Source organism: Diceros bicornis, chromosome 3 (genome assembly GCF_020826845.1).
Source record: "Diceros bicornis minor isolate mBicDic1 chromosome 3, mDicBic1.mat.cur, whole genome shotgun sequence".
In the NCBI taxonomy this organism is placed as follows: domain Eukaryota; kingdom Metazoa; phylum Chordata; class Mammalia; order Perissodactyla; family Rhinocerotidae; genus Diceros; species Diceros bicornis.
In genome coordinates, this window is record NC_080742.1 from 48,132,061 (window position 1) to 48,148,748 (window position 16,688).

A 16,688-nucleotide genomic window follows, 5' to 3' on the forward strand; every position below is an offset into this window, starting at 1 on the left:
AGTCTCCAGGAGCTACAGTAGGACATCAGAGCTGAGGTTGTGAGGGCCAGGACTGAGACTGGGCCAGGCTGGGAACAGCCCAGAGCTTTGGTCTCCAAGCCTGACTGCCCTCCAAGACCAGCTGGCCCTTTCCAAGCAGATACACCACATATCCCTAATACTCTGTCTCCAAGTAATACCACCACTTTTCCCAAAGCAGAGACATTTCCCAGAGCCTTCCAGGCCTGGTATCTGTTCAGTGGGACTCAATTCCACAAGGAGCTGTTAAATCACCCACTGCTTCAGTTTCCAAAGTTCTATGACTTAGTGACAAGTGGAACTACATTCTGACAGCAACTGCAAGTTCCCTAGTACCCACTGACTTCTCTTTTTTCCTTGGGATACTCCCTCCCGCTAAATCCCAGACCCACCCACCCCTAACCCCCTGAATAAAGATGGAGAGCACACCACCACATCTTATCCTGTGAGATGTGGAGAACTCCTCTCCTCCTGAGAGCTTAAGACCAAATGGAAGTTACTTTCTCCTCTTCACCTCAAATTCAGTGATGGACTCTCTGAATTAGACTCCACCAATACATAGGAAAGCAGTCATGGGCAGTAATTCTGAGGGGCACAGACAGGACCAGCCAGCCTTAGATAAGTTGGTAAAAGAAGCAAAGCTACCTTAGTTCCCCTTCTTCTTCCCCATATATTTCCATGTCCTATCTCTCTTCGTCTCAGCTGGCAGTCATTTCAAACCAGCAATGGTGCAATTCAACAATTAAGGTATTAGTTAATAAATGCTGACAGCATGGCCCTTTCTGGTCATTTGTACATATTAAAATATGAAAGATGAGCTCCTCAAATGGAAAATCCATTGAGATCTAAAGCAAGGAAGCTATCATGGTGGAATTATGGATGTTGCATTAATGCTCTGGAGCAAAAGAGAGTCCACTTCTCCCACAAGCAAATCCCAGCCCAAGGCATTGATACCAATAAAGACCCTAGATGCCAGCAGTATGCAAGGTGGCAGACAGTGTCCTCCAACCTCTGCACACACATGCATTCCCATCCCCACACAACTTTCCCTTTCCTGGCTGCCAGAAGCACAAGACCTGGGGTTAGGTCAGGCCCCCTCACCCTTGAGGGCCACTTTCAGGAGTTTGAATAATGATGATGACCATGGACAGAGAAGGCTGCGGATTTCTGACACAAAAACATTTAGCAGACCTTGAAAATGGTCTATGAGCAAAACACAAGCTGGGCTCATTACCTAAATTGAGGGACCTGGTTTGAGCATCTTAAAAAAAAGGGGAAATCTCTCAAAAAAACGGGGAAATCACTTATTTTTTCTTCATTTTCCACTTTGTGCCATAAGGTATTTTCAACAAAACATAGAATCTCATTTCTTCAGAGGAAAAATGACTGGGAGACAGCTGATGACTGGCACAGTGGTCTGGCTCATTCTTATCCCCTCATAGACAAGACACGACGTGGACTGATGGAAATGAGCTGGAGGAGTTTTCCAAAGGAGAAGTCTCGAGCCAAGGAATGTTGCAAAGAGCAAGCGTTTACTGCGGGATTGCTATGCACCAGGGATTTTTCACACTTCATCCCATTCAACCTGCACAACAGCCATACGGGAAGAACTTGATTATCCCAGTTTTATAGATGAGCAAAAAAGGGCACGGATCCTTGGGGTAACTTAGCAAGGGTCAAAGAGCTAGCAAGTGGCAGACAGAGCTGGGCTTTAAACCTAAGCTGTGTGACTCAAAAGCCTGTGCTTTACCATGTTCCCTCCCACAGAGAATTGCCGAGGTGGCATCCAGACAATGGGAAATTATAGTGTGTGTGTGTGTCCACAAATATAAATCAATAATGAAAATACAGAGGTGAGTACCTGGGTAGCCAAGAAAACCTCTCCCAGATTAGAGTAACAAAGGATTTAGTTGAAAATACTGTGGGTCAGGCACTACCTCTGGGGAGGGAAGCTGGAAAGAAAGGAGACACTTTTCTCTGTATGCCCCAATATCCTGTTTGAACATTTTATCATGTACACATACTTCCTTTTTAAAAAAACTTTCAACTGAAAAGAAAATTCTGTATGTTGTTGTTGAGTCACTACATATTTGAAATTTACTGAGTCATATTTTCTAAAAAATAGATATGTGAGAGAAAGCAGTCCCACATTACAGAGGCCTATCACATGCTCTCAGGGGAGGCGGGAGACGTGGCTTCCTTCAGCGCAGGAGAGAGGACTCGGCTGGGGGTGTCTGAGTTGCTCAAGACCCAAGAGCACTAGAAGCGAAACCATTTAGCCATCCTCTCCCATTTTCATTTTCAAACTAAAAACCCGCTACCTCCACAGGACCTGCTTCTGTTTAGAAAGTCAGTGAAAGAATGGATTACCTCACTTTCCCCAAGAGGTGGGTCCTACAGTGTTGTTCGCAAAACAAAACTTGAGTAAATCGATTTATAGTTTAAATACCCTAGCAGAGGTCCTTGTTTTAGCAATTCTGAAGAGATCCTCTTTGCAAAGCAAAGAAGCCGATTGTGATGTTAACACTGTGTTTTGTAAATAATTTTTTTGGTGCCTTGCAAGGGTCCTAGTTTCAGCCTGGAGCCAATCTTCAGAGCTGTCTGGGTGTCTGAGAGCCTGGTAGGGCAGCCTGGTCTAGAGTCCATTTGCATGAGACCAAGGACCCTCCTGCAAGAGACGTCATTGTAAGGGCAGAGGGAGCCTGCACAAGTTCCACCCAATAAGGAAGGCAGGGGCATTGGAGGGGAAGCGTGATTTAGAGCCTAGAGCCGTGTCTGAGTTGGTAGATTTCTTCCCAGCCGCCTCTGGATTCAAATCAAGTCATACAGCAGGAGGCAGCTATGACCACAAACTCCAGAAAATGCAACAAGGTCCTCCTTTGACATCCCATCAAATAGGTGAGTAGTGTTCTCCCCACTTCTGCCCTGAACCAAATGGGCTGCAGTAACTTGAGGGCTCCGGCAGACCCAGCACCTGCCCAGGCTCCTCGGGGATCGTCCCATTGCCAGTGGTGGGGACAGCCCCAGCAGCCCAAGACAACTCCCTTGGCACAGAGATCAAAGTCTTCACCGAGAGGACCCCCAAGGGGCCACTAGGGAGAGAGCAGGGGCGTAGCTGTCCTGGCCCAAGTGGGCTGGAGCAGGTGAGGAGGAAACCGGCAGATGCCACGTGGCGGCAAAAAGGAGTTATTTATGTATGCACTACACGCTGCACCTGGAGACTCCTAACTGCACGCGATTTGGGGGTAATCAGGCAGTTCTGCAACAGCTGGTCACAGCGAGAGCCAGGAAAGAACAGTACTCCAGATGACTCTGGTATCACCTTATTTGTAACCCTGGGCAGATGGGCTGTAGTGTGGTCTGAGGAAACTCAGGTCAAAACATCTTAGAATTTTTATAAGTACGAATAAACTGGAATACTGAATTCTAGCCTGTTAATCTGGTAATTAAAGTATTTTTTTTAATCATAGGCGGCTTTAGCTTCTCCCCTCCTTGTTCAACTTTGTGCATGACTTCAGCTTTACTTTCTTTCTCAAGACATGCCAAAATGCTGAGTCACTAAAAAAAAAAAAAAAGAAGAAGGAAAAGAAAGTAAAGGAAGAGTGATCCTGCTTTTTAGGGCCAGGCTTGTAATGACCTAAGCGGCACTTTTTCCCCCGGTTGTGATTCCTGTGATGCTAAAGGACGTCACATTGCACAATCTTAATAAGGTTTCCAATCAGCCCCACCCGCTCTGGCCCCACCCCCACCCTCCAACAAAGATTTATCAAATGTGGGATTTTCCCATGAGTCTCAATATTAGAGTCTCAACCCCCAATAAATATGAGACTGGGGATGTCTGAGGCTCATTCTGCCCTCGAGCCCACCAGGAACGAAAGAGAGCTCCATCTGTCCTCCAGGAACCCAGCTATGAACTCCCTCTCCACAAGTAAGTGAAGGAAATCCCTAGCCCTGGAACTGCCTGGCAGCCGTGCCTGGGTGAGGGAGGGGTGTGTGTCTGTTGTGAGGGCTGGCTGGCAGCCAGCAGCCAGAAGCACAGCTCCCCCAGCTGTACAATCGGCTCACTGGCTGCTCTCCCTTCCCTTCGGCACAGGCGCCTTCAGTCCAGTTGCCTTCTCCCTGGGGCTGCTCCTGGTGGTGGCTACTGCTTTCCCCACTCCACTATCTCTGGGAGAAGATTCCAAAGATGATACCACCTCAAATAGACCACTACTCACCACTGCAGACAAAACTGGACACCACATTAAGTACATCCTCGACAAAATCTCTGCCCTGAAAAAGGAGGTAGGCTTGCCTGAGGGTGATGAAGGACACATGTGGGCATTTGTCTCTTTGCCCCTGGATATGGATGGGGGCTTGTGCATTGGGAGGTCTTTGCTCGGTTCTGGGGCAGTTTAGATTTGAGGCCAAAGGGGCAGACTGTCTTCTGTATTTCTCCGCTGCTACTCGTCTTAAGGAGTCCCTTTCCCTCTTGGAAAATACAGAATGGGGCTGGAATCCATGCCCCCTAGTGAGCTGAGGGTCATTGCTTCTCAGGGCTCCCTTTTCTCTAACCAAAAAATAAGGTCGGTCTTCTTTTTGTCCCTTGGACTTTGGCAGGATTAAAAAAGTACCATCTAAAATGAATGTTCAGCATCTCAGGACAGTCACAGTACTTTTAGGTTATGCAAGCTCGGTGGTTAGGGACTCCCCAAAGTCATTGCAGCATATAAGATGCATACCTAATAGCCCACCCAAGTGGCAAAATCACAGGTAGGTTAAAGCAGCTCCCAAGCTTTAAATGAAAGGTAGTTTGGCTCTGTTTGGTAGAAAGGAAAGAACACAGAAAGAGGAGACTGGGAGCCCCATATCTAATTCTGGTTCTGCTGAACCAGCTTTGTGATCTTAGGCAAATTCCCTACCACCTCTGGGCCCCATCTGTAAAATTACGGGATTGGACTAGATGATTTCACAGGTCCTTCCAGCTGGAACTTTCTATGGCTCCAATTATATTCACCCAATTATCATCAAAATTGCTGTCATTTATTAATTACTAACTATGTGCCAAGCACTTTACATAAATACTATGTCACATCCTCACAATAAACTTACAAGGGAGGTGTTTCATTATCCCCAATTGGGAAAGATAGGGCACTGAGACTCAGAATAGGTAACAAGCCTGAAGTCACAGGTGACCCTGGAATTGAACCCATGTGTACCCGTCTCCACTCAACCTTGTTTGCCTGGACGCTAACGGGTTGTGACTTCGTTTTTCTTAGAGAATTTCCTGGCTGTGGTAGAACATGAATCGGCCCTCTAGTGGTGTTTGTTTTAGGGGCACTTCTACAATAACAGTTCTGGTGTTCCTTTCCAGATGTGTAACAATTTTAGCAAGTGTGAAAACAGCAAGGAGATACTAGCAGAAAACAACCTGAACCTTCCAAAGATGGCAGAAAAAGATGGATGCTTCCAATCTGGGTTCAATCAGGTACAAACTCATCACATTCACTTTTAGCTATTCCTTAGGCAAAAGTTCTCCCTCTTGCATGCAGTACCTGTATACAAATAGACCAGGCAGGCAACAAAGAAGGGGATAGATGTAAGGAACATCATGTAAATTTCATGAGGAGGTCAACTTAAAGCTTTTTAAAGGCAACTTATCTTTGAACAGTATGGTCAGACATGGCCCTTCTGTGTTGGGATTTTCACAACTGTCAAATGTGAGAAATCCCAGCAGGTTTAGCCAGTTCATCCTGGGTGAGGTGGTCCAGGGAGCTTTCTTCTCTCTGGTTGCCCTTGGCAGGGTGCAGGTCTGCCTTCCCTGCTGAGGTCATTCTCTCTACCCTTCTCCTTCCAGACAGTGAGATAACCTACACTGGCTTCTGATCACTCCGTAAAAGGAGGTTTCAGCCCAACATTGACAAGGGCAAAAGTACAGGGAAGAGCATTAAGGGGAGAATCAGAGAATGACATATTCTAGCATCTGTTAGGCTCTGGGTAATATTGATTAAGTGGTGTCTCTGGTTGTCCAGATATTTTAAATGGGGCAGCTGATACTGTCCAATGCCTCAAAACATGATACCTAAGAAGTACCTGAAGTTCCTTGGAAGGGCAGAGGGAAAAGTTATTAAATTATAGCAATTTTAACACAATCAATTTTAATATAATCAATTATATCTTCCAATAACCAATTTTTCCACTATCTTTCGTCTTAGGAGACCTGCCTGAAGAAAATCACCACCGGCCTGTCAGAGTTTCAGATATACCTGAAGTACCTCCAGAACCAGTTTAAGAGTGAAAACGAAAACGCCAAGACTATACAGATCAGTACCAATGCCCTGGTCAAGATGCTGAAGCAAAAAGTGAGTGTGTTCTCATCTCCTTACTTGGCATGGGGTAGAGAGGCGCAAAGAAAGCAGCCTAGATAACTCAGGAATGCAAAGCTGGTTCAAAAGAGATGGCCACGTGTAAACGAAAGGATCTGAGAAATATTTCCTGATAATTAAAACTTTTTTTTGGCTCTCTTCTCCAAAAGACATCAATAACTGTATTTAAAACTATGTTAAATGAGGTTGATTTTAACATCAACTTCTAATAGCTTAAGAAATAAGAAAAAGATATCCGTAGAGGCAGAAGGAAGCACATCCAACCCTGCTCAGTGATCCACGATATCAAAGAACAGAGAGCACAAAAATTATTTTAATATTCTAATCATTGCCAAGTGACATTCTTGTCATTATGGTAGTTTCAACTCTTTTTCCCTACTTTTTGCCAAAAGAGTTAATGCTGAGAAATGGCCAAAGGCTAAAGGCTGGAAGAGCAGGTGTCAAGGGTTTTGGTCACCACCAACTAGCCACTCAAATGCCAAATAATGCAGGCTTGAAGGCACAGCATGTGGATGAGCCAAACAAAGCCAAATCAGAAGGGCCCTGGTTGGAGAGGCGAGTACACGGGTGCTAATCTTGCCTCTGCCTTTTCTGCTGTTTGCCTTAAAGCAGGGCTTCTCCCACTTTCATGTGCACACGAATCCCCTGGGGATCTTATTACAATGCAGAGTCTGATTCAGCAGGTCTGGAGTGAGACCTGAAATTTGCATCTCTAACAAGCTCCAGGTGATGCCCATGCTGCAGTGCTCTGGGACCACACCTGGAGGTGCAAAGCCTTCCACGGTTACTTATCCCCATGTCAGTGTGTCTACAGAAAGGTGTTTCCCAGTCCTCTTTACACCAGAAGGTCAACGGACTCGCAATACATGCTGGGCAGATGGGTGAGAGTGAAAACAGCAAAAAATATCAGAGTTAGAGGCCACTGAAGAATCCATTAAAATAGCCTTTAACTATAGGTTCTTCATTCATCTATTGAATTCCAACTATGTGCCAAGCACTGTTTAGGATAACAGAGTAGAAGACAAATAAGATACTGTGGCTGCCCTCAGGATGTTCATGCTCAATGGAGACAGAGCAGCAAGGTGATGATTAGAATTCAGTTGCTTTGAAAGGGCCTCCCATACAGGGTGTGCTTGGAGGAGAAGCACCTCCCCATGTCTGGGCAAGTCAGGGCAAGTTGCCCCAGTTAATCTCCTTCACTCCAAATTTGAATATCTTCCCACAGCCCAGAGCATCCCTCCACTGCAAAGGATTTTTTCAATATTTAAACAATTCTTTTTGTTTTCTTTTCTCTTCAGATAAAGAATCCAGATGAAGTAACCTCTCCTGACCCAACTGAAAACACCAGCCTGCTGGAGAAGCTGCAGTCGCAGAATGAGTGGCTGAAGAACACGACAATTCACCTCATCCTTCGAAGCCTTGAGGATTTCCTGCAGTTCAGCCTGAGAGCTGTTCGCATAATGCAACCTTAAACCTACGACAACCTAAGAATTGTCGTAGTTCATGAGTATTCCTTCGTCTGGTCAGAAACCTGTCCACTGGGCACACGACTTATGTTGTTCTCTATGAAGAACTAAAAGTATGAGCGTTAGGACACTATTTTAATTATTTTTAATTTATTGATATTTAAATATATAATGTTGAGTTAATTTATATAAGTATTAGATATTTATATTTTTATGAAGTGCCACCTGAAATATTTTATGTATTAGTTTTGAAAAAATAACGTAAAAAGACTATGCAGCTTGAATGTCCTCATTGTTTCAGAGCCGCATCATTTCTTGGAATGTGTAGGCTTACCTCAAGTAAATTGCTAACTTATACATATTTTTAAGGGAAATATTTATATTATATTTATATAATGTTTAAATTGTTTTTATACCAATAAACGCCTTTTTAAAAAAAAATTAGCAACTAAGCATCTGTGTCTTGTGAAGCTTAATATAAACAAATTTCCGTCACCACCACCACCACCTCCAAAAAAAAACTACAATCACCTGGAGAAAGATACACAGTCATGTGTCACTTAACAACAGGGATACATCTGAGAAGTAAGTATGTCATTAGGCAATTTCATCATTGTGCAAACATCATAGAGTGTACTTACAAAAACCTAGATGGTATAGCCTATTACGCACCTAGGCTATATGGTGCTAATCTTATGGGCCCACCATCGTATCTGTGGTCCGTCATTGACCAAAACATCATTATGCGGTACATGACTAATTGAACACCTACTGCAAGCCAGACACCATGTTAAATGTGTTACATTCATCGTATCATTTAATCCCTCACTTGCACACTCTTTTGTGGATGTGGGAAAGTGATTTCCCTAAGTCACCCAACTTGAAGGTAAGGCACAGGCCCAGATTTGAAATCCAGGCCTACCTGCCTCCAGGCACCCTACTCTTAACCTTTAGGTCTCGTTACCTCCCAGGGAACTGAGAGATGATGTAGAAAATCCCAAGGCATGTTAATATAGGCAATACATTTAAAGATGCAATTAAAAGCCTTTGAGATGATACAACCACTTGTATAAGACATAGCAATGTGCAAGCTTCCAAATGATAACTAGAAGTTCTGCCTCCCTCCTCTGGGTTCCTCGTACACTACACATACCTGTCTGTCATAACACCTACCACATTGTATCACATCTTAAAATTGATGGATTTTTCTTTCCAGCCAGCACGTGGGTTCCTCAAGAAGGCAGACTCTATTATATTCATCTTTGCATCTTGGGCGCATGGCCCAGAACCTGAACATAGGAGGCCCCAATAAACATTTGTTGAATGAAGAAAGCATACAAAGATGATCAAATATAAGACACTCAATTCTTGGGGACATATACTATTGGTCAATGAGTGGGGAAATTACAAATGCTGTGCACCTGTGTATCTTCATCTTAAGGAAAAACAGCAAGCATTAGAAAGAAACAATCTAAGGACTTCCAGAGAAGACAATGAATAGTCCGTGCACGTATATCTACCTCCATTTCCTTTCCCACCAGCAATATTCTTTGTCCGCATTTCTCCCCTCGCCCCTGTCAAAAGTGGTGGTGAGAGAGGCAATCTGTGTATCTGAACGTGGCCCCTCCATCCTACTTCAACACTATGTTGGGAATTTGGTAAAGATTTCCCCTTTTCAACCCCAGCAATATAAAAGTTCTGTCTTCTAATAAAGCTTTCCCCACCCTAACCACCACAGACTTCTTTCTCCAGAGGAGGAGTTCTGAGCAAGGGAAAGTCCACAGAGGTCAAGAACTGAGAGAAGCTAAGCAAGAAAAGAGCCTCACCCTCTGATTTTCTAGAAACCACGCATCTCAAGCGGGCTTCCCAAGATTAGCCAAATCGAATTACAAAGAGAAGTAGCAGTCAACTAGTACATCCATTCTTCAAACAAAAATATGATGAGCACCATATATATCAGGTAATACTGGGGTTGTGGAGGTGAATAAGCTAGACATGGCTCTGGCCATCATGTGGCTTACAGTATGGTATGGAAGACAAACATTGAACAAAGAATGTAAGTGTGATGAGATGAGGTGCACTGAGAAACTATACTGGGGGCACCGATACAAGGGGGAGCTAGCTAAGCCTGAGAAGGGCAGTCATGGAGGCTTCCTTAAGAGAGAGAGGTTTTGGCTGAGATATGAAAGATATGTAGGAGTTAGCTAAGCCAAGATAGGTAGGAAGAGCATTCCAGACAGAGGGAACAGCATGTACAAAGGTCTGAATCAACAAAGAGCACACTTTGGTTGAGACAATGAAAACTACATTATATCGAGTGCATAAAGAACAAGAAGGAGGGTGGTTGAGAGGGGGCGGAGAGGGAGGTTGGGATCAGATCATTGACAGCATCAGAAGTCATGTCAAAAATGTTTGAATTTATTCCACATGTGGTGAGAAGGCATTGACAGATTTTAAGTAGTAGAATAACATATCAGATTTACATTTTAATATGATCACTCAAGTTGCAGTGTGAAGAATGGCTAGGAAAGGGGCTGAAAGAAAATATTGAAAACCTTCATTGTAGTCCAGGGAGAGATGACAATGTCCTGAATTAGGATGGTGGTAATGGCTAGAGAAGAGAAGGCAATTGCAGCAATCAACAAAAGAGAGCTAGGAGCCAGTTCAGTAGGATTTGGTGATTAGTGACCAAGATTCAGGAATTTCAGAGGACACTGAGGTTTTCAGAGAGAGAAGAAGTAGTAGTTGGATGGAAGAGTAAGCACAGAGAATTTTGGATTTGAAGGTATTCATTTATTCAAATATTCTCCGAACATCTTCAATGTGCCCAATTCTCTGCTGGGACCTGGGGATATAATGGTGAATCAGACAGACTAGGTCACTGCTGTCAAGGAGCTTACAGTCTAGGGAAAACAATTAAAGAAAGGACTACTATGCTGTATGCTAAGTATGTGTGCTACTATTATGAGTTGAATTGTGTCCCCTAAAAAGATATGTTGAAGTCCCAACACCCAGTACCTGTGAATGTGAACTTACTTGGAAATACTATCTTTGCAGATATAATCAAGATAAGATGAGGTCATTAGGGTGGGCCTTATAAGAAGAGAAGAGAGACAGAGACACACAGAGGGGAGAAGTCCATATGAAGACAGAGGCAGATATTGGAGAGGTGCATCTACAAAGCAAGTAACACCAAGGATTGAAGATAACCTCCAGAAGGTAGGAAGAGGCAAGGAAGGATCCTCCCCTAGAACCTTCAGAAAGAGCCTGGCCCTGCTCACACTCTCATTTCAGGTATCTAGCCTCCAGAACAACGAGAGAATACAATTCTGTTGTTTTAAGCCACCTGGTTTATGTCAATATATTATAGCAGCCCTAGGAAACTCATACTGCTACTACGCTAGTGCACAGCAGGAGAGTCTAATCTACAGCAGAGGGCTCAGGAAAGGCTTACCAGAAGAAATGACACTTAAGCTTATATCAAAAGAATGTATAGGATTCAGCCAGTTGGAGAAGCAGGGGAGGTGTTCGAAGCAGTGAGCACAGCATGTACAAAGGCTCAGAGGCAGGAAAGAATATTTTGGAGGAACCGAAAGAATCCTAAATAGCTGAAGCACAAAGAGGGAAGTAGTAGAAATGAAGCTGAAGCCATCAGGTCCAAGTTATGAAAGAGCACAGAGGATGGATTAAATAAAATTATTAACAAAACAGAAAGATAAAGAGCAACTTTCTTGGAAAGAGTTTTTGACTTGGGATTTTTTCTGTTTGCTTGCTTTTTTAATGTTGAAGATTTTTTAGTTTCTTCTGATGGCATGGGGTAAGGAGGTTGGGATCCAGAGGCAGTATCTAGAAGAGATTCAGTTTTCTGTGGCAGCTTCCAGCAAAGGGCAGACAGTGCCAGCAAAGTGAGAGGCAAAAAAGAGAGAAGATAAGGAACATCTGTGGCAGAGGTGACTTAGGAACTCCAGACACTGTGATGTCTAGTGGCAAATTTTAATTTATGTTCTCTCTTACTCATAAAATTTCCATGAACTTTGTTCACCAACATAAAGCAAATATATTGCAGCCTTGTGCCAGCCTAGCTCTGAAGGATGGTGGGAACCTCATGTCCACCTTTGGGGCAAAATGGGCAATGGAAGGTTGAAAACACAGGAAGATTCAGAGAAGTGATCAAAGAGAAATCAAAGGTAAGAGTTCAAAGCAAAAAGTGACAGGCAACAATCAGGACGTGTCACACCTCTCCAAGAAAATCAAGAATACTCAGGAAGATTGGGGAAATGCTTGAATTTCCTGTAGTTGGGTTGGAATAGAGACACTGAATATTGTATTTGGATGCTAAAGGAAAGGATTATCTCCAAAGGGTAGGGGCTTGAGAACATTTAGATTACACTATGAAAATGACCCAAATGTCTGCAGGAGAGAAAGTGATAGGGAGGCAGCAGTCCATACTCCACTCCCAATAAAAATTCCAAGTTTCTGGTGAATTAAAATGGGAAGGAAGAGAGAAACCAACTCACATGCTATAAGAATGAACTAATAACAATAATATAACTAACTGTTATTGATCACTTACTGTGTGCCAAGCACAGCTCAATGTACATATTATTTCAGAGGCACATATATAAACCAAAGGAGCAGAGAGTCTAAGCAACTTGTAAAAAGTCACAAAGTGTGTAAATTCCATAGCAGACTGTTAGTTATCCCTTCAAATCCACTCTCCACTTCTTCCACAGTAACAGAGTTTGAATTAGACATGTGACTACCCATCTAGAGGCTACGTTTCCCACTCTCCTTTGCAGGTAGGCATGGCTGTGCTGAAGCCGAAGACTGCTATCCTTAGAAAGGCCTGTTTACAAGCTTGGCTCTTGGCTGGCATCTGTGAACTTGAATGGTAAACAATTCCCTACACCGATACAGAACTTTCTCCAGGTGATAAGAGTGCCTAAACTGTTTGTTGAGACAATATGGTTTATACTATCACCTGCTTTCCTTCTGAAAATCTGAAATTTTTTTTTTTTGGTGAGGAAGATCAGCCCTGAGCTAACATTCAATGCCAATCCTCCTCTTTTTTGCTGAGGAAGATTGGCCCTGGGCTAACATCCGTGCCCATCTTCCTCTACTTTATACAGGACACCGCCACAGCTTGGCTTGACAGGCCTTGTGTCCGTGTGCACCTGGAATCTGAACCTGCGAACCCCGGGCCACCGAAGCAGAGAGCACGCACTTAACCGCTGTGCGACTGGGCTGGCCCTGAGAGATTCTGAAATTTTAATACATGCTAAGCAGAGGGTTTCCCAATAAAAACTATGGGCACTGAGTTGCTAATGAACTTCCCTAGTAGACACATGTCGTCACAACTCATTGCTGGAGGAATTAAGCGCCTCCTGTGTGACTCCACTAGGAGTGGACTCTTGGAGCTTGCGCCTGATTTTCTCCAGAATTCATCCCATGTGTCTTTTCCTTGAGTTTGCTTTGTGTCCTTTTGTTGTAGTAAATCATAGTCATGAGTACTACCCTGTGACTCATACAAACTGAGTCCTTTGAGCCCCCTAGTAAATCATTGAATCTGAGCGTGGTGTTGAGAACCCCCAACACAGTGGCTAAGTTTTCACCAATGAAATGTGAGCCGAATTGATTTATAATTTAACTTTCAGTTGCCTAAAAAGATGTTACTTGCCTTCCATTTCTAGTCTTTCACCTTTCTGTGGATTAGAATAAGAATGTGGTGGTGAATCAGCTTCAATCATGCAGAACAGAGCAATATCCATAGCTGCAATACGGTACACAGTAGCCACTTGTAGGTGTTTAATTTTAAATTCATTAAAATTATATAAAATAAAAAATTAAGGTCCCTGATTTACACGTTAGTGGCTATCATATTGGACAGTGCAGATACAATACATGCCCATCATCGCAGAAAATTCTACTGGACAGACTTGCCCTAGAGGTTAGTAGAGCAAAGAGATGAATAGAACCTCAATCACTAAATGACCTTATGGAGCTGAATAGAGTCACCAACCTGGGCCACTAACAATCACTAGACTATTGGATTATAAAGAAATATACTTTTGTTTTATTTAAGCAACTATATTTGGGGATATCTTTGTTACAACAGCTTACGCTATACTCTAACATAGCTCCCAATTATTCTTAACGACGGATAAGAAACATGCAAAAAGCAAAGTAATCGTGCAGGACAGGAGCAGATTCAGAATATCTGAGGAGCACTGCTTCCCTTGACACCCTAGTCTTTAATCAGGGCACATGCCTAGTGGTAACACTGCCCAGATGGCGTAGGGTCTCCCAAGATCTGAAAAGCTCAATTCTTGCTCTATCATTGCCCTTTCGTATCACCAGTTAGGAAGAACTTACACAATATATGTACTTCCTTTTAATGTAAGCATTTAATGCCACAGATTTCCCTCTCAGTATTCCTTTAGCTTTGTCTCACAAAGTTTCATATGTTACATTTTCATTTTCATTCGGTTCAATGTATTTTTTAAATTTCTCCTGAGACTCCTTTAACCCATGGATTATTTAGAAGTGTGTTGTTTAGTTTCCCACTGTTTGGAGATTTTTCTGTTATCTTTCTGATATCCATTTCTAGGTTGATTCCACTGTGGTCAGAGAACATACTTTATATGACTGCAATTCTTTTAAATTTGTTGAGGTTTGATTTATGGCCTAGGATATGGTCTATCTTGGTACATGTTCCACAGGTTCTTGAAAAGAATACACATTCTGTTGTTAGGTGAAGTGTTTTATATGTCAATTAGATCCCTCAGTCAACCAACAGCTGCTGTTGAGCTCTTCTATACCCGTGATGATTTTCTCTCTAGTTGTTCTATTGATTGTTGAGAGAGAGGTGTTGAAGTCGCCAACTAGAATTGTGGATTTGTCTATTTTTCCTTTCAGTTCTATCAAGTTTTGCTCCATAAATTTTGTAGTTCTGTTACATGGTGACCATCTGTGGGACTACTGTGTTTTCTTGGTGGACTGACACTTTTATCATGACATAATATCCCTCTCTGTCCTTGGTAATTTTCTTCACTCGAAATATAATTTATCTGATATTAATACAGCCACTTCTACTTTCTTTTGTTTAAGTTTGCATAGTACATACTTTTCCATCCTTTTACTTTTAACCTGTATATACATCATTTGAACTATTTGAAGTGAGTCTCTTGTACAGCATGTAGTTGGGTCACTTTTTAAAATGCACTGTGCCAATCTCTTTTAATTGGTATGTTTAAATCATTTACATTTAATGTAATTGTTGTTTTGTTAAGCCTTAAATCTGCCATTTTACTTTTTGTTTGATCTCTCTGTATTTTCGTTTCTCTGTTTTCTTTTTCCTGCCTTCCAGTAGGTTGCTTTAATATTTTTTAGGATTCCATTTTTTTCCTATAAGTAACAGATAACGTGTCATTTCTCTCTAGTTGCTTTCAAGAATTTTTCTTCCGCTTTAGTTTTCAGGTAGAGAAAGAAGTCTAGGTCCTCCATTTGTCCTCTGTTGACACCTAGGGTGGAAGGCGATTCTTGTTACTACTAGGCAGGGGTGGAAATTCAAGCTCCCTACTAGGCCTCCACTGATACCATGCTGGCTGGAGAGAGACGTTTCATTACTGCTCCCCATTTGGACTCCACTGACACAGTGAGGGAGGGATGGTGGCCTTGTTACAACTGAGTGTTGCTGAATGTTCTGACTCTTCATCAGGTTCCCTCTGAGATCATCCTAGTGGGGAGGGGAAGGGCCACCTCCTTACCATCAGGTGGAAGTGGAAGTCCAGGCTCTCCATGTGGTCCACTGACACCACAATGACTGGGGGTGGGGTGGGGTGGTGGTTCATTATTGCCTGGAAGGGATGAAAGTCTCAGCTCCCCACTTGGCCTTCTCTGACACCACCCAGTGTGGGCGTTGGGGTGCCATTGTATAGCCTCAAGAGGGTGGAAGTCTAGACTCCTCATTTGGTCTTAGCTGGAGGAGGGGTAGTAGGATTATGGTTTTTTTCTCTGATATTTGGCTGGAGTCCAGTGGTTATTATCTAAAAGTTTTCTGCCTTGTGTGACTGTCCCTTTCCTAGTCTTTTGGCTAGAGAGATCAGGCTTTTCTTGGGACTTTTTTTGTCAACGTCTATTGGTGTTTTCTGGGTTGCTCTCTTCTCCAGTATTGAGTCTGAAATATATGAGGCAAAAAGAAAACCCAAGGTACTCACCACTGTGTCATTCCTCAGGTCCTGAGATTCCTAGCTCATCTGCCTCTTCTCCCTCAAGTCTTCTTATGTTTGTTTTATATAAAATGTCCAGGGTTTTAGTTATACTTACTGGGAGGAATAGGGGAAAGTATGTCTATTGCATCTTCCTGGAAGCAGAATATCTGGTTCCTTTTAAGGGAATGTGTACTAATATCAGGTACTCCCAGTTCTTAACCCAAAATCAGATTTGCAAGGCCACATCTTTATCATGCAGAGTCCATGCCAGTGAGCCACCTCACACTGCTGCCAGCTTTCCATTTCCCCACAGGGATATTTGGAAATAATATTCATAAAGAAAAATAGAATACCAAACTAAAATTAAGAATCTAGAATACACAATAGATATTAATATATATTATAAGTTACAACATAATTTTTATGGGTAATATTTTCATATTTTAACCTGGTGTTCTTCTCATTTCTAGTAATTTCTTTTTTTCCCATGACCCTTCCCCTACTCAAATTGAACATTAAGGTATCTACTACCTCCCAAGAGGGATGCTTCTGTAGAAAAGCAGATCATTTTTTCAGTTATAACAGCCTGATCTTTTGAGTATATGGCAAAAAGTATATGTTTCCAAATG

At 42.7% G+C, this 16,688-nt stretch overlaps 1 protein-coding gene across 5 annotated transcripts; it reads left to right on the forward strand.

Moving 5' to 3' along the window:
- The first annotated feature begins 2,661 nt into the window (after nt 1-2,661).
- IL6 (interleukin 6) lies at nt 2,662-8,321 on the forward strand. Of its 5 annotated transcripts, none has more exons than XM_058527039.1 (6): nt 2,662-2,916; nt 3,888-3,946; nt 4,112-4,302; nt 5,372-5,485; nt 6,213-6,359; nt 7,682-8,321. In XM_058527039.1, the coding sequence occupies exons 2-6, from the start codon at nt 3,928-3,930 to the stop codon at nt 7,853-7,855; spliced, it is 645 nt and encodes a 214-aa protein (XP_058383022.1). In that variant the 5' UTR covers nt 2,662-2,916; nt 3,888-3,927; the 3' UTR covers nt 7,856-8,321. The 5 variants fall into 5 exon arrangements, with proteins under 5 accessions (XP_058383022.1, XP_058383002.1, XP_058383012.1 ...); XM_058527059.1 differs by having other exon boundaries at nt 2,870-2,916; nt 3,918-3,946; XM_058527049.1 differs by having other exon boundaries at nt 2,885-2,916; nt 3,880-3,946.
- The last annotated feature ends 8,367 nt before the right edge of the window (nt 8,322-16,688 follow it).